Raw genomic sequence first — 18594 nt, forward strand, 5'->3', positions numbered from 1 at the left:
AATGAATCATTTCCACATTTAGAGTGGAGATCAGGTGCTTTTTCCAGCCCAGTTTCACAGAAAAATACACACAATGTATTTCACAGAAACATACACACAATGTATTTACAGCACCATCTATGCATTGCCTATTAAACTTTTATTTAAATGTTTGGCAAGAGACATTTTGAGCCAATGTATTTTAACCAAACTAATGTCTACCAAGTGCCAAGATTGATATGTGCAGTGCATTTACACTCAGCACCACATAATAACAAAGTGAAAACAGAATTCTCTACATTTTTGCAATTGTATGAGGAAGGAAAAACTGAAATATCACATGTACATAAGAATATTTAGACCTGTTGTAAATTAACCAAAGACCAGTAGAAGAGCGAGGAGACTTGGAAGTATGTTACAGGAATCTTTTATTGAAGATTAGAACACACTCAGCAGTTCTTCGGTCATCAAGACCACAAAACAGACAAGAAACCTCTGGTATTTATACAGATTTTGGTAGGCTGTCCTTCAGGCTTTGTTAATGTAAACCCCTCACTTCCTGTACTCCTATTAGAGACTATGTTCACCCACTAAGATTTGCGACCCGTTTGGTTGCGAGAAAGAACGTTTATGACCTTTCCCGAATAGGTTAGTGATCCTTCCTCTGCAAGAACACTAGAAAATTTGTTTTCCCACAATTCCCCCTTTGAGAGTTCCCTCATAAACTCTCATAACTGTAATAGATTTTCAGAGGTTGTATGTTTTAACCTTAACAGTTGACACATTTCTATAATGTGGTTTAGCTGTCTGTCGTATGCAACATATGAATACCTGACAGCATACATAGCCTAAAAGTAAAATTAATAGAAGGTAACTGACAAAAACATGACCATGATGGATAAAAAAGGCCTCCAAACCATAAGGAATTTTCCATTGTCATATTATGAAGTTTTATAGATATGACACTAATATCTTTCCATAGTTTATCTAAATCCTTGGTTGGGTCAGTTAGACCTGTGCAACATTCAGGACAAATAATTGTGCAAGCACCACCCTTGAAGCAAGAATATAATCCAGTGCTGCTCTATTCTGGAGTATCATCATTTTATGTGAGGCCAAAGTAATGGTAATGCTGCCAATGGAAAGAGCTGTGTCATTAGCTAGATGCTGTACTGCATTAGACAAATCTCTCACATGATCAAGAGCCTGCATTACCCCATAACTTGGGAATCAGAGCCCCAAGTGTCCTTGACCACCAGGTTTGAGCACAAGTGAGGCCTGGAATGCAATTACTCTCATGTCCACTGAAGGGGGCTGCATCAGATAGATGTGTGTTTATATGGTCTCAGGGTAGAACTGTTGGGGTGATATTACTTAAATATTCACCACCCATTCCAGTTATAACATATTGCCCACTCTGCTGTAAAGAAACATTTGTTTTCTCCCAAACGTTTCCCTGTTGCATGTGTACTCCAGTGAAGTCTACTTCATATTTATCAGCTCTGGAGCGTATTTTAGAAAACCATATAGCTACTGTGTCCCCTTCCCATGCCCCAATATGTGCATTTCGCTTGAGGATTAGTGTTAATAGGGTTGTTTCGGATTGGGACCGTTATCAGAAAGGTTTTCTTTCTAATGGCCAGTAAAGCATAAACTAAGGTACATCTCGTATTAAAATTAGCTGGTAGCTCACTGTAAAGAGAGGTACCACATAACCATAGTGTGCCCACTGGAGGAGGAATCCTACACAACTGATTTACCGCCAAAAGTTTAAATCATGCATTTGTCTGCCTAATACATGTTTCTACCCTAGATTCATCTTGCCATGGTGGGGGTGATTTGGCTGACTTAAGTGGGATACCCATTTCATACACAAAATCACATGCTGTATATGGAATTTCTCCTAATGGGGGTGAGAGTACAGAGGAAGATTCAACACACCACCGAAATGTTGTCGGCAGATGTAGTTCAGTCATGATGGGTGTGGCATATGTCATATTGCAGAAATCTGAGCCTGGCATACAAGACTGCACAACTGGTGGAATTGGAGATCTTGATGACCACAGAACTGCTGAGTGTGTTCTAATCTTCAATAAAAGATTCCTGCAACATACTTCCAAGTCTCCTCGCTCTTCTACTGGTCTCCGGTTAATTTACAACAGACCCTTAGGAACAACACTTGAAATGTATCTCAGGCCCATTTTTCTTGATCACTGCTAAGATGTTTCTCCACCTTGATTGGCGTCCACCTGAGGTAAAGTAAACTAATTGGAGATGATTTGGAAAGGTACACACCTTTCTATATGAGGCCTGACAATCTATATCAGAGCAAAAACTAAGCCATGAGGTCAAAGAAACTGCCTGCAAAGCCCAGAGACATGATTGTTGCAAGGCAAGGATCTGGGGAAGGCTACAAAAACATTTCTGCTGCACTTAAGATTCCAAAGGTGGCACAGTCAGAGCCCTGACTTAAACCCTATTGAACATCTCTGGAGAGACCTGAAAATGGCTGTTCACCGACAGTCCCTAACCAACTTGACTAAGCTTGAGAGGATTTGCAAAGAAGAATGGCAGGAAATCCCTCCATCCAGGTTAGCAAAGCTTGTTGCATCATACCCAAAAAGACTTGAGGCTATAATTGCTACCAAAGGTGCTTCAGCTAAGTATGATGGAATTAACCCCCAAAACATGTATTACTCTCAATATTAAACAGCTAGTGGAACAAAAGTAGTATGCCTGTAACAAAAGCTGTTCACATTGATCACCAAGTTGTTTCACTGAGTCATCTTTGCCTTGTCTCAAGGTGCCTGCCGAGTCAGGCAGTGTCCTTAATACACCCAGACCAGTGCAACCATGGGTGAGCACATCAGCTCCCACACAGGTATTGTGAGTCTGTCCCAGTCACTGTCACAGTATGCAACACCCAGGCACCATTTCTGTCTCCACAGCACTAATCAACCCCAGGGGAAAAGGCCCTGTTAACCATCTCACTATCCCCTTGGGCCCTCTGCCCCAGATTCAAGCCATCAACCTGGCAATATCACCAGATGCACACAACCTCTCCTTCTGCAGGCCGATGCACTCAAATATGAGAACATAAGGCTGCTTGTTACCACTTCAGACAAGCATCTTGAGAGCTATGGATTGATCTCCACAACCAGCAGCTGTCATGGTCAGACAGGCAGCTCACCTGCTGGTCCCAGTAGTTGCATTCACAAGCCTGAGCTAAGCTTAGAATCCTCCTCAATAGGAAGTCCTGAGACAATGACAGTGCAACATCCCTGCTGAGCACCCTGTACTGACATAATAAAGCCTTGCACTTGTGTTTTGCTTGTGTTTTGCATAACCCTCTTTATACTGTGCTCTGATTGCCTAACTTGTGCCTGTTTTGACTTTGACTGACGTTTTGGATGTGTCTGCTTTATCATCTTTATAGCTGCTTTACCGGCATTTGCCTCCTCTCAGACTCTTAATATCTGACGGCGTGTAGCACATCTCCTGACGTGTCACACAGAGAGTGTAGTTTAATTCATTAAAAATGTTTTTAGAAAATAATGTTTTCACTGTTGATCATTGTTTTTTGTTATGTGAATTCTGGTCATTGTACCCATTGCTGCACACTCACATAGGAACTTCCATTAATAAATGAGTAACAATGGTACCAAGAATTGTAGTATGAAAAGTAACCTGTCACCTCATGCTTGGTGCAGTTGTATGAATGTTTTCATGAGTGTCATGGGGCAGATAGTCCTTCCAATTTTTTCTCTCCTTTTCTCCAAGTGTTCGGCACATTTATAACAAAGTCCAGTTGAATCGCTCCACAGGGTTGCTTTGTGGATGGTAGGGGGAAGTTCTGGAGTGGATCACACCAGACAGCTGTCTGATGGCTCTGAACAGTTTGTTTGTTTGAGTTTGCCAGGTATCTAAGCCAAGGGATGAAGTAATTAAAGACCATGTCAGTGGCTGTTTTGCCAGCCTTGTTTTTAGTGGGGTATGCTTGGGCAAACCTGGTAAAGTAATTGACCACCAGGATGCACTCATACACACCCCAACTGGACCCAAGGTGAAGACAATCAATACAGTTTAAGGGGAGCACCATGTAAGATACCCCATGAGTGCTCAGTCATGTGAAGCGTTTATTTTGTTGTTGTTGTTGTTTTATGCAACAAAATATTTGTGTGGTGTATTCCTCAAGCTTCCATTTCAGGAAAAGCCAAAATTGAGCCCTTGCCAGGTTCAGAACACTTTTAAACACTATCATGTCTCATGCTGTTGTGTAAGTGTCCTCCATGTGCAGCCTGCTCTAGTCCTGTGACATAATCCTGGTGGGTCCATCCAGTGTCCTGCAACTGAGTTAGCTCAGTTATTTTCTCATTAATTCCAAGATCGTTTTACTGCTTACTTGCCAGCTCCATGGGACTAATTGCTCTAAGTGATCCTGCTGTCAGTATGACATGTTGAGGGCTGCCAGCTTTGCTACATCACCAAGCAGGACTGTTCTGCTCCCTTCCTACATGCCGTTCACTACATTTTCAGTCTTTCTGAACACTGGCTTATTAACATCTGAACACATCTCATATACATAAGTATTTAGGCCCTTTTTCAGTTCTTAGTTGAAGCACCTTTGGCAGCAATTACAGCCTTGAGACTTGTTGGTATGACACAACAAGGTTTGCACACCTGAATGAGGGGATTTTCTGCCATTCTTCTTTGCAAATTCTCCACTGTTGGTGGACAGCCATTTTCAGGTCTCTCCAGAGATGTTCAATAGGGTTTAAGTCAAAGCTCTGGCTGGGCCACTCTAGGACATTCACAGAGTTGTCCCTGAACCCCTCCTGTGTTGTCTTGGCTGTGTGCTTAGGTTCCTTGTCATGTTGGAAGGTGAACCTTCAGCCCAGTCTGAGGTCCTGAGCACTGTGGAACACGTTTTTATTGAGGATATCTCTGTACCATGCTCCATTTAACTTTCCTTTAACCATGACCAGTCCCCCATCCCTGCTGCTGAAAAACACCCACACAGCATGATGCTGCCACCACCATGCAGTGCCTGGTTTCCTGCAGACATAATGTGTAGAATTGAGGCCAATTATGGTTTCCTCAGACCAGAGAATCTTGTTCCTCACAGTCTGAGAATCCTTCAGGTGCTTTTTACAAACTTCATGTGTTTTGCAATGTGGAGAGGCTTCTGTCTAGCCACTCTGCCATATAGCCCAGATTGAAGGTGGGCTGCAGTGATGGTTGTCTTTCTGGAACTCTTTACCCATGACACTAGTCCTGGTTGTACCAATCTTCCTCCATTTGAGAATTATGGAATCTTCACTGCACCAGATCTGTGCTTGCAACAATCCTGTCTCTGAGCTCAGCAGGCAGTTCCTTTGACCTCGTGGCTTGGCTTTTGCTCTGATATGTATTTGATATGCATTGTCAGAAAGGTGGGTGCCTTTCCAAATCATGTCCAATGAATTTCATTTCCCACAGGTTCCCTCCAATTAATGTGTAGATTGGAAAAATCTCAGCAATGATCAAGAGAAATGGGATGTCATCTTTGAGCTGGTTGACATCTGGAGGGAAGGGATGCACCCAATATCATTGGTGTCACAAGCAAATGCAACAGAATCCTTCCTCAGCCCTTACTCTTCAACCTGGTGTTTGTTCAGCAGTGGTGCTTCTGGTTTGCCTATCTGAAGGACTTTTACTAGATGTTGGATGGGGTCTAACTTGGTTCTCTTTGGCAAGATGTTTTTATGTTTAGTGTAGTTGCAGATGGGTGCACTGACAGATGGCCACCTGTCCTTACTGACTGCTAGTAGACCCTCTTCAACACTCACCTGTTCCAGGGTGGTGTTCTTCTCCATTGGTTCACATAAGACCAGCATTTGTCATGTCAAAGGTAGGTGGTACCCTGCATCAGACGCCATTGCATACACTTATTGTGGCCATGCAGTTTGGCACTTTTTGAATTTGAATAAGGCTGTCCATGGCCTCAACAGCTTTACAAAGAAGTCTGATAACTATGGCTCACCCTGGAAGGGGACCTGCTTGGTGAGGCTGGGATTGTCATTTCCTGGGAGTCTATTAGCGCTACCCGCCCATCATATGGGATGAACTGTCTGTTTGCAGCACATAAATTAAGTCTTTCCCCTGGATCAAGAAGTTCTTGTAAGGTCTTACTGGGTGATTGGGAATAAATGTGTATTTCCCGGCTCTGCCAATGATGCTTACTTGTGAACCAGAATTGAATAGAACTGTCACTGCATAACATGTGATGAAGCAGTCTAGTAAACTCTTTCTACCATTCTTTCTTAGTGGCAATGTGCAAGCCGTACTTTTTGGGGATGTTCACATAACTAACTCTTGTTGGTTGTCCCTCAACAGAGACTGACTCTTGTTTCCCTGCTGCTTGGCCTTTTTTTTTAAACAGACAACTGCTTGATGCCCTGAGTCGCCACACACAAATCAGTGTACATTGTTCTCTAAGCCTTGTTGGCTACAGTTAATGCAGCTGGACCTCTCCTTGTAGCAGAGACCTAGCTTGGTGAGAAAGGGGGTGCTGGATCCACTTGCGTGAATGATTCCAACGGAAGCGGATCCTGGATGAGCCCCCACAATGTATTACCATGAATAGGACCACAACAAAAAAGTTTAAATTTTGTAAAAGACAGGTAAAGTTGAACAGAGTTTTGGGTTTACCTTCCAGATTACAACTCTTTGTTCACTTTCAATAAACTAGAAATATATCTGTATGTATAATTCATTGTTTAAGTCCAAGTTTTAAATGCATATATGTCTATTAAAGTTACATTCTTACAGTTCCTCCCAAAATACATTCATATTGTCAACATTTTCACATTTTTAATTGTATTTTTTGGCTATATAGTGCAATTGTACGGAATTAGTCCACTGCACGTAAAGTTAACTACATTTAGATGCTTAGCAAATCACTAAGCCAAAGCATTTCTTTCTCAGAATAAAACATTTAAACTCTTACAACATTTATATTTCTACATGAACAAAATAATCTTTTATAAAAAATGAATATGGTAATTACATAACATATTTACATGCAATACAGCCATTTCATAAAATAGTACAATATGTGTGAAACGAAGGATTAGCAGGATCCATATGCAGAGAATGGATGTTAAATAAACCAGGCAAGCAGAGCAAAAATGGCAGACAAAGGCAAAACATGATTAAACAAGCAGATAGTCAAAAACCAGCAAAACAGTCAGTGAGGCAAACAATTTAATAGGGCAAAACAGAAACAGGTCAAGAACAAAAGGCAGACAATAGAATAATCCAAGGCTTGGTGATAACATACAAATGATACTTCGTGCTAAAACGGTGAAGTCCTCGTGTTTAAATGTCTATACAACCAGAAATGAAGAACCCAGAAGTGTCAGAATTCGGGTGAGGGGTCCCTCTGCTAGATGTTGGGGGAAACAGCAAAAGCAAAACTACGATCTTGCCTGTGAGGTGCATGAAACAGCAGCCAGGATTTCTCCGTTTTCATGTTTACACTTAAATGGTCAAAATAACATTTCTAAATGTTTCCGATTTTCATTTCCAAAATTAGCCTTCAATAAGTAAACATTATCTCACAAATAAATATCTCACCAATATAATGTTTGTATGTAATGTCTAGGTAATATATTACATGTATGTGTAAAAATGTTTAGTTTCACTGATCTGACATAAAACTGACAAAGCTTGAGGTGAGTCAGCCAGTACCTCTGCATTGCTGCAGAGGGCGTTGTGAGCCCACGGGTTTCTGCTTGTTCTGCTGTTGCTCTTTTTCTCCACAGAAATCGCAAGCACTGATACTGAGACAGTTAACACTATACAAGCTGGCAGCACCCTTTATGAAAATAAGCAAAACATTACTGTATAATGATTGACACAAGCAATGGTTGATATTTTGAGTTCAAACAAATGGGAATTGTATTGTATTATTAAATAATTTTTACAGTTTTTGTAACTAAATAGAGTTTGGGAACTGCACTGTCTCGGATCACAGCGGATAGTGAGGACAGCTGAAAAGATCACTGGAATCTCTCTCCCCTCTATCATGGACATTTACACTGCATGCTGCATCCGCAAAGCCAACAGCATTGTGAATGACCCCACACACCCCGCACACACACTCTTCACCCTCCTGCCATCTGGAAAAAGGTACCAGAGCATTCAGGCCCTCACAACCAGACTGTTTAACAGTTTCTTTCCTCAAGCCATCAGGCTCCTCAACACCCAGGATTGAACTGTACAAATCTCTCTCTCACACACATAAACACACTCTCTCTCTCACCTGTGTGGACACACACACACACACACATAACTGAACAAATATATTGTTCAATACTTATTGCACTACCTCAATCCTTGTGTTTATTACATCTGCTGCTATATTTATATTTATGTTTATTTCTATTTGCACTACCTCAACCGCTGCTACTGTATTTTTGCACAGTACATGTTGTCAGGTCTCAAAGTTGTACATCATTTCATTTTATTTCATTTCATTTACATTTCATTGCACATGTTCTTTTCTTTTTTCGGCACTAAGTGTCCTGTGTTTTTGTGTTGTCTTTTTGTACTTATTGTTTTTGCACTGTCTTGTCATTGCTTTGTTTGCACCTAGCTGCACAATTTGCACTTTATGTGGCTTGGACAAACTTCTGTCCTATCTCTGTGTTGTTTTTTGTGTTTGAACTGTATGTTTATGTAGCACATGGTCCTGGAGAAACGTTGTTTCATTTCATTATGTACTGCATCAGCTATATGTGGTTGAAATGACAATAAAGCTTCTTGAATCTTGATCTTGAATTTTTTACCTTGAAAGGTATGCAGATAGAGGTGTTCCTAATAAATTAATCTTCAAAGCTGACACCGCAAATCCCCTTGTGCCAGTGGAATAATCAGAATAGGACATAATCAGTTTTCAGAAGCTTTTTCACTATTGTTTCCTCCAACTCCCTACAAACATACTGACAGACTGACTACGGTACATTACCTCTTAATATCAATGAGTGCATGAGTGTATGTATGTGTAATGCCCTCTGATGGTCTGGTGTGCCAGGATTTCCATTTTTGTTTTTTTGTTTTTTGAAACATCCATATACAATAATAATACACATTTGTAGAAAAATGTAAACAAAAAAAATTTAATTTGTAGAAAAATGTAAACAATGTGTTTAGTCATGAAGTGGCATAGTGAGTGACATTGCAGATATTCAATACTATAAATTATCAAATGATATGGAAGGTAATATACACTACTCACAAAAAGTTAAGGATATTCGGCTTGGTGAAATTTCAGGATGCACCTAAAATGGACTATAACCTTTACAGGTGAACTTAATTTGACCTTCTCTACACTTTTGAATGCACATGTCCAACTGTTCAGTGTTTCAGTACTTTCTGCATAACTTGCTGTTCTCTAACAAGGTGCTTAACGGCAAAATTCACAACTGGTGTTTGATCCATGAATCGACCAATAAATTTTCTGGTTCAATTAGAATTGGTATTTAAACAGTCCTCTTCATCATGCTGTTCACACTTTGACATCATGAGACCAAGATGACACCTAACAATGGATCAACAGTACTTCACCATTGCAAGGCTTCAAACAGGATGTTCTCAGAGGGAAGTGGCCACTGAGCTTAGAATGTCACAGAGTGTCATCAGCAGGTTGCAACAGAGATACTGGAAGAGTCACAGAAAGGCATAGAAGTGGACGTCCTTTGGCCACATCCCACGTTGATGACCGCTTCATTGTGAACAGTGCCCTGCAGAACTGGATGATGCCACTCAACTTCAGGCACATTTAAGGTTGGTGAGAGGAACCCAAGTGTCACGTCAGACCATTCAAAACCGTTTACATCAGTGTGGTCTGCATGCTAGATGACCTGCAAGGGTACCTGACCACACTACCAGGCACAGGTGTCAGGCCAGGGAGCATTTACGCTGGACGAGGGACCAGTGGGCCTCAGTGCTGTTCTCTGATGAAAGTCGATTCACGTTGAGCAGAAATGATGGCCGCCAACGATGTTTGAGACGCCAAGGAGAGCGCTATGCATCAGCCACTGTTGTGGTGGTGTTACAGTCTGGGCAGGTGTGTCTACTCAATACAGAACTGCCCTACATCTTGTGAATGGTACAATGACAAGCCAATACGACCTGAATAACATCATTAATCCAGTCATTGTGCCCCTGCATGAACAACACAGGCCTAGTTTCATCTTCATGGACGACAATGCTCCAGCTCATCGAGGTCGCATCATTAGGGAACAGCTGCTGGAGGCTGGGGTACCTCAAATGGAGTGGCCTGCACTTTCTCCAGACCTGAATCCCATAGAAAACATATGGGATCAGCTGAGTCACTGTGTAGAGGCTCGTAACCCTGCACCCCAGAACATCAATGACCTGAGGGCCGCCCTTCAAGAAGAGTGGAATGCCATGCCTCAGCAGACAATAAGTCGACTCGTGAACAGCATGAGATGTCGTTGTCAAGCTGTAATTGATGGTCAAGGGCACATGACACATTATTGAGACATTGACATTTTTTGTTGTGGTATACCCACCACTGTTGTTGGCTTTTGTTTCAATAAATTGTTTGAAATCACCATTGCATGCTTCTACTTAAATGCCCTACTTTCATGATATAATATCACTGTAGCGTGAAGTTTTTACATTTTCCATAAATTTCACCCAAAAGCCAAATATCCTAAACTTTTTGTGAGTAGTGTATGTGCATTCCTGTCTGAGTGATTATGTTTAGAAGCATTCCAATATGTATAATAATTGTGGGTAATCAATAATTGCTGATTATTGCTAATTAATAATTCCAATAAATGCTGATTATTCTGGTTGAAAATAAACCCCTCCAGCTGGGGCAGAGCTACCCCTGTCTGATTAAAAGCCAACTCATGAGAATTGTGAATAAACCCAAGGAATTTTGCATTTCCAGAAGAAAATGCATGTGATTAGCGAAAAGCAAAGCAATATGTTGCTTAAACTATTGCAATACATTGTCAAATAGTATATACAAGCTAAAGTCACAGTTTCAAAAGTTTTAAATCCATATAAAATAAACTATAATACGTATCAGCACGGAAAGTAATAGCACACCTAAGCAGCATTTTAGCATTGGAAGCATGTTTCTAGCTATTACCGTTTAAGCGATATGTTGCATAAACTATTGCAAGAAATTCTGAAATAATATATAAATACAACCCTGAGCAGGTCTCGAACCTAGGTCTCCTGCATGGGAGGCGGGCACATTAACAAATAAGCTAAACTGCAGTTAGTTTATTTGGCTGAAGAGTAAGAAAAGTAAGAACAGTAGGAACATGCACGGCATCTACCGATAACCTCTTTTTGAGATTAAATATATACATGCTAAATATGCTTAAACTATTGCAAGACATTCTCAAATAATATATAAAAACTAAAGTCACAGTTAAAATATGAAGTCTAAACGAACTAGTGTGTGCGCTAGAAACAGTTTAAAGATGATGTGTCTTTAAAAAAACCCTCTTGCCTCACTCTAGCTGACGTCTCACACACTCACACACACACACACACAGTAGCGGTCTGAAGCCCGTACTGCATTTAAAAATTCATATAAAATAAAGTATAATACTTATCAGCAATAGCACACTTAAGCACAACATGAGCAACATTTTAGCATTGGAACGATGTTTCTAGCTATTACCGTTTAGGACTATTAGCGCGCGGAGGAACCAGAATAATAATAATAATATTAAAGAGTGACGATGACAAGAGTGTGATTGCTTACTCAATCACACTAATTAACCTTGCAGGCAGCTGAAGGTTCAAAGTTTAAACTTGAAATGCATTATACACTGGTCAGTGCTGAATGAAAGTCGACACATTAGGTTTCAAATATTATGAGTTGCATTGTTTATTTGTTCTCATTCTTATTCATTTTGATACCAGGGAAGTCTTTAAAACTAATATAACACATATATATATAATACATATAACAAAATATGTCAGGATGTTTAAAAAAGCGACACACTGAAATTAAAATGCAGTTGAATGTACATAGGGAAATGAGAAGAAGCTACTATAATAGGGAAATAATCAACAAGAGACAAACTATATATTTATCTTTTTCATTGGATCTTAACCCAGCTTAAACCCAGGTAGTGTCTAGAGGTCTATTTTTCTTGTGAAAAATTTGTCCATCTGACTTCACTCTCCAGGTCACTGTGGTGTTCTCCATCATGCCATTTTCAGTGAGCTTCTGCTTGACCTACAGAACAGGAACAGGATTTTTAAAATGGTTTTGCAATCTATATTAATAATCTTTTAACCCAATATACATGCTTTCATTCTGATGTGAGCATTAATGACTAGTGATCTACAACTCAACAATTAGGAAACCCAAGTACTGAATTTAATGTGTGTTTGAATTCTGTTTCCATTATCACATCCAGATTTTGAATTGGGGTGTTCTGCTCTCTCTACCCAATGTGGCCTCTACCCAATGTGCTGCTTGTACTTCTCAAGAATTAAAGAATGTATTAGAGAAGGTTAAAGGGCTTAATGCTGGTTGTTCCAGTATTTCTTGGAATCTCCCTTAACACTGCATTCACAATAGAAAGTTAGAAACCAACCAGTATAAGGTATAACCAGCATTGTAACTGCAGCAACAGCACAAAATGGACATTGGAAGTAATATTTTCTCAATTCTCTGCATCTTCGGTATGATGCAGTAAAGTGACAAACCCAAGCAATTAATTGTTTGTCATGTGCAGGTCAACATTTTTTCAGGTCCCCGCTCCCAACTTTAGTTCCCACCTGCAATGAATCCCCATTTGACTCTTTGCAGCAATCATCTTAACCTGTCATACACATATCACTGCCCACTTTGTTAAGAACAACTGTACACCTGCTCATTGTGGAAAATATCCCATCAGCCAATCATACAGCAGCTATAAATGCAGAAAAAAAAATACAGATTCAGCTCAACAGATCTCTATATTGACTTAAGGGACTTGGTCTATTAAATTCCATTGAATTCTGGGGTGAGAATAAAAAACAGTCCCATGTGCAGCTCTATTATAGCTCTATTACTGAGCTATTAAAATGTTTCAGCATATGCAGTATACACATTAGATAGAACATATCTTTTAAAACTGAAATGGTATAAACATGAACTAATGTTTACAGCTCATTTAGAAAGGGAGCAAATATTTATATTTACGACAGGCTTATGCAGAGCAACTTACATTGATCTCTCTTTAGTAATGCTTATGTTTGCAAATGTACAAATGATAGTTTTGTAGCGTATAGTGCACATCTGAGCAAATACATGACAAGTCATTTATACATTCTTACTTTTGAATCATGTAAAAATGTTGGCCTAAGGTTTGTTACTGATGCTTGAATATTTCTGACATGTAACATGCCAGATTTTAATAACGTGACTCACCAGCTCTAAGATGGCCGACTGCACATCAGAATCAAACATGCTTAAGTCAGACTTCACTTGGAGTCTCATGATCTGCCTTTCCCGCACTGGATGAGCTACAGAACCAGCATACACAAAGACAAACACATTAAGAAAAAGTCCTAAGTGAAAAATCTCCCCTCTTTACCGCAAGTCATTTTTAAATAAATATTAGAATTTTTGGTTTAATTGGTACAATGTTTTCCAAACTGGGCTGAAGTTTATACAATTGCCTTAATGTATTTATAAAATTAGATAATTAGCAAATAGAGAGAAAATAGACTGTTGTTTAAATCATTTCATTTGCATGCTTCTTATTAAAAAGTGCATTCTGATTTTTAGAAACACATGAAAGAAACAACTCACTGATATGACAGATGAAATAGTTGAGCCCAGTACATATTGTGTCCTGATACATTCCTTTATCAAGCACAGCACAGTTTTCATTGCCATAGTAATTATCAGGCTGTCCAGAAAACCATAGAATGTTCGACGTGTTTTCTCCATCTGACCACTTCCATGTGTCTCTGAATGCACCAATCCAAGACATACCCTGATCGAATGCTATGCTCTGCATTGGGTTGTTATCTGTCATAGTTAGTGCAAAAGCCAAATCTGTGTGAAACTCTCTACAGTAAGCCAGAGCTCCATTCCAGTCCAATTTAGAAGTGACACCAACATATCTGGCAGCATAACTGTTGTTAGCTGTGAAATAGCAGAGTATGATTAGTATAGTAGAAATATCCTCTCAGAAATAAGGTTTCCACTTTTACTTGCTGTAAGTGATATAATCAAGGCAACATGTTTTGTACCATTATGTAATTTTTGCCCAGGAAAATGCATGTAATTTTCTTGCTTTTAGAGAACTTGTTTAAGGTCCAGTTATGTATATTATGTTATTTTTAAACATTTGTATTAAAATATACATAATAAAGGTACAAAACATTTTGCCTTGCATATTATTTGCACATCCTGGAAAAGTACATTGAATTTAATCCTTGAAATGGATTCATTTTTTAATTGCTCACATGCTTTAAGAACTCTACTTTGCACACATGTACAGACCAGTGACTTTATCATCCATCAGAGTGGATGATCTTTAATAATGCTGCACATGTCCAGTGGTAGATAAAAACTAAAAATATGTTATAAAAATATAAACTTGAAATGTATTGTATGAATAAGTGTTCCAACAGGAAGAGGCTGCTATTCTCTTTCATGACTCTAGCGTGTTTCACCTATGTAGACATCAGCTTAGTAAATACTTGATATAATAGAAATACTATACTATACATACTGCAGTATGTATTAATAAAGTAAGAAATTGCACCTGATGTACTGTGCTGTTATACAAAAATAATATGTTATTTTCATAAAAAAAAGCTTGGTCAGTGTTTTATTCCAGCAGCACAGTAAGATCCAATTATTACAATAAGCTTTACATATATTTTGTAGTATTTGGGGTTCTGCCTTGTACATTTCTCAAAATATTTTTCATGTTAGTTCCCAAATTTTCTATGGAATTTAGGTCAGGGTTTTGTGATGGCCAAATGAATATTTCCTCTTTGTTGTCTTTAAGCCATTTTTTCCAAAGTCCTGTTGGAAGACTCATTTATGACCAAGTTTTTAACTTTCTGTAAAATTTTAACCCACTGGAATTCTGATAAAGTGAATTAAATCTTATATGTCTGTCTGTATTTGACTATTTCTATTATAGCTTACATCATAGAAATGAGAAACAGGCATTCCCTCTCTTCCACTCAGTATAAACATACATTTTTGAACATTCATACCTAACAGTGTTTTATTATATAAAATGTGAAATGTTTTGTTTGTACTTTTGAACAAAAAGAGTTTGAACAGATAAAAGTTTGAACTTTCTTGAACTTTGAACTTATGTGAATAAGAAACTGACCTCATAAAATAAAAGTCTGATAAACCAGAGAGCAAACATAAACCACCCAAAAAATATAAACTGCTAACTCACCATTGTAGCATATGAATGGATACAGGTTTCCACAGGGGTAATCCCACCAGTATCCATATGGGCCTGTTAGACCACATGATTGGTGCCCACCACTGTTATCAGGCTGTGGAGTGTACCAATGTTCATAAGCATTTTTTAGTAGGACATCATTATAGCTCCAGCGCCAACTGTCAATATCATTGTACAAACCAACCCAGGCAATGTCTGTCAGACCTTCTCTTGCCACTTTTTCCCTTAGTCTTAACCAGTCAAGGGCACTTTCAACTGTCGCCATGTCAGCATATGTTTCCCTGCAGTAATTTTGAGCTTCTGGCCATGTCACTTTTGTTTTGATCACATAGTACTTGTGACCAACAGGTCGCAAAAGAGATAGGCTTGCTGGGACAACACCTGCAGAAAATCATTTATTTATTGATTCACACAGTTATTACATTTTTCAGCACAGACAACATCAGCGGCTGTTCCGAGATCCAGCGTCTACCAAAAAATCATTTGCCTTATCACTGGAAGTTCAAATCCCAACAATGCCACCATAGTCTCTGGCCCAGTATCCATGATAGCTGTGCTCTCTATGACAATTACAATTACAACGTTTAGTAGCCCTTATCCAGATCAACTTACAGAACAGCTTGGCAGTCTTTTTCAAAAACATCTTCATGCTAGTACAATAGGTCAGGGACAAAAAATGCCATCATGCTAACATGAATGGATGAGTTTAATACAACATAAAATGTAACAGTTGAAATTGATATTTTTTTAATAAACATGTTAATTCAAGAACTTGGTAAAGGAGTATTGCTGGCAGATATTGGAAGGCAGTGTGGTATGGGAGAAGTTGACAAGGTTGAAAAATTATGCATTTAAAAATGTGGGGTGGTGTGCAGAGGCAAGGTGGATAATTAGTTGTACCGAACTTACTTGAGGCTACATGCACTGTCAGAAGTTGGAATCTAAATTTCCAGGGATTTACAGCAGCTCAGTTTTGCTGGGGTTTAGTTTTTAGCTAGTAACCTACCATCAATAATGAGATGTCTGCCAGACATGCTGAGATACAACCCATCCTCTCCTTTATGCCCTCAGACATGCAGGAAACATGACTGTCTGAGTGTATAAAGGAGAGGATGAGTTGAGGATCTTCAGTATAGCACTGGTATGAAAACCTATAGAAATGGCTACACTGGATCTGCATGGGACCCTGCAGGCATGTGGTGGGATTGAGCGCCCCGAACACTTTTGGGATGAACTGGAATGCTGATTTAACCAACGTCAGTGCCTGACATCACCAAAGCTCTTATGGCTGAATGAACAAAAATCCCCAAAGCCACTCTCCAAAATCTAGTGGAAAGCCTTCACAGAAGAGTGGAGGTTATTAAAAGAGCAATCAGATCAGGCTTAAGGGGCAGGATATTCAGAAAGTGTCTCTTAATATAGGAGAGTTCAGAACAGTTCCCTACATCTTTCCAGATTTATGTGTTCATCAGCTGATCTGCCATTATGCTGGGGGGGAATCTGCACATTGAATGAATTTTATTATATTTAACAATAACTCTTACTAGAATGACTTTTCCTGATTTCCAGGCCATGGTTGGGAGGCTCAGTTGAGCCTCTGCTCTTAAAGAGCTAAGGGCTAGAGGATGCCACTGTCTTGGTTAGAGGGTCTAGTAATATGATTGCTAATAATAATAAATAAATAAACAATAAAGCTTCTTGAATCTTGAATCACTTGAATCTAATAAACAGAGTATTAATTTAATGGTGTGCATATTTATGCAACTAGGTTATTGATAAGTTTATTGCATAAGTATTTTTTTTTTCCCACCAACTGAAATCTGATCTAATCTAAACCCTGCTAGTTCAAAAAGGGTGTATAGACCTTTCATTGTACTATCAGATCTATATATTTTGAGATCCATCAAAACAAATCTTAACCTATTAATTTATTTTACTATTAGTTATTAAATTACTAGTAGCCTGGAAAAGCTAACATTTAAGTGAAAAAAACAATAAAAGGTATTTTTAACATTATATTTTAGAGACATTTTTAATAAATAGTTTTTGAGGTAAAAGGTTTATAAATACACACTCACCTATGAAAGTTAGGAGAAAGAGATATGCCTTCATAATGGACTAGTAGCTAGAGAGTAAGAACAAAAATCATGTTTTATGTAATCATTTTAAAGCTTTGTTTATTTTGTCCATCTGCTTATATTTTACCGAAGAAACATCATGAAATGCCCTACAGCAGAAAAATTCAGTTTCAGTTAATAAATCATTTAGCAGAATTTTGTTTAAAATTCACTTGTTAAGATGACCACCTTCAAATAGGCTGTTAAACTATGATGAAATACTATCTGTTGTGGACATGTCATTAGGAACATAGTTATTTTTAATAACTAATTAATTACCATACCATATACCATAATTATGGTATACCTACATATGCGCTATATATATAAAAACTTATATATATAAAACATTGAGGCATACCTGTTATCATTTAAGTCCAACTTTGTTTAACTTTGTTCAAGTCCACTTTTGTGTTTAGGACAACTTACAGAGTTAAGGCAACCACCTTCAACTAGTTTAAACTATGATGAAATACTATCTATTGTGGACATGTCATTGGGAACATAGTTATTTCAGATTTTAGAAAATGATGGTATACTTACATACCTACATACAGTATGTGCTATATCACACCATAATCAGAAAAGCTACACAAATATTAAAGACCATCATTGAAGGATACCTGTTTTTATTCAGAGTCCACTGTAGTAGTTGCTCTGTGTCCCTTCACTGCCAGCATCTGAGTTTACCTAGAGACCGAGCCTTAAATACTAATACTCTTATGTAAATCAGTCTTGATCTTTCACAAACAAAAACAGTTTAGAACAACAAACAATAATATCCACATAGGCTGATTAGCAATTTCACTTTTGATAAGATAGGTCTACTTATGTACACAAATGTTTATGTACCTGCTTCCTGGAATACTTGGAGTACTTGAGGTGTGAGATGTTCATATTATTGAGTTGAACACTTAATATAATGTAGACAGATCTTTATACTGTAGTTGATTGTGTCTGTGCATGTGTGTGCATTTCACTTTGAAAATGACACAAATATATAATTATATATTTAATACTAAGTA

At 38.5% G+C, this 18594-nt stretch overlaps 1 protein-coding gene across 2 annotated transcripts; it reads right to left on the reverse strand.

Annotated features, from left to right (window-relative positions):
* Window positions 1-11977: 11977 nt before the first annotated feature.
* On the reverse strand, window positions 11978-18243 carry LOC131357475 (putative C-type lectin domain family 20 member A). 2 transcript variants are annotated; one of them, XM_058396453.1, is made up of 7 exons: window positions 18193-18243; window positions 17531-17577; window positions 15637-15833; window positions 15444-15546; window positions 13823-14161; window positions 13439-13533; window positions 11978-12256 (listed from the first exon to the last, which is right to left on the reverse strand). In XM_058396453.1, the coding sequence occupies exons 2-7, from the start codon at window positions 17562-17564 to the stop codon at window positions 12137-12139; spliced, it is 888 nt and encodes a 295-aa protein (XP_058252436.1). In that variant the 5' UTR covers window positions 17565-17577; window positions 18193-18243; the 3' UTR covers window positions 11978-12136. The 2 variants fall into 2 exon arrangements, with proteins under 2 accessions (XP_058252436.1, XP_058252435.1); XM_058396452.1 differs by having other exon boundaries at window positions 15444-15833.
* Between the last annotated feature and the right edge of the window lie 351 nt (window positions 18244-18594).

Source organism: Hemibagrus wyckioides, linkage group LG08 (genome assembly GCF_019097595.1).
Source record: "Hemibagrus wyckioides isolate EC202008001 linkage group LG08, SWU_Hwy_1.0, whole genome shotgun sequence".
NCBI lineage: Eukaryota > Metazoa > Chordata > Actinopteri > Siluriformes > Bagridae > Hemibagrus > Hemibagrus wyckioides.

Coding starts and splice junctions, on each gene's coding strand:
- LOC131357475 (XM_058396452.1), bottom strand. CDS start 17,564: ATGAAGGCATATCTCTTTCTCCTAACTTTCATAG. Junction 14,162..15,443: donor TCCATTCATATGCTACAATG/GTGAGTTAGCAG, acceptor GCTATTTCACAG/CTAACAACAGTTATGCTGCC. Junction 12,257..13,438: donor AGTCGGCCATCTTAGAGCTG/GTGAGTCACGTT, acceptor CCTGTTCTGTAG/GTCAAGCAGAAGCTCACTGA.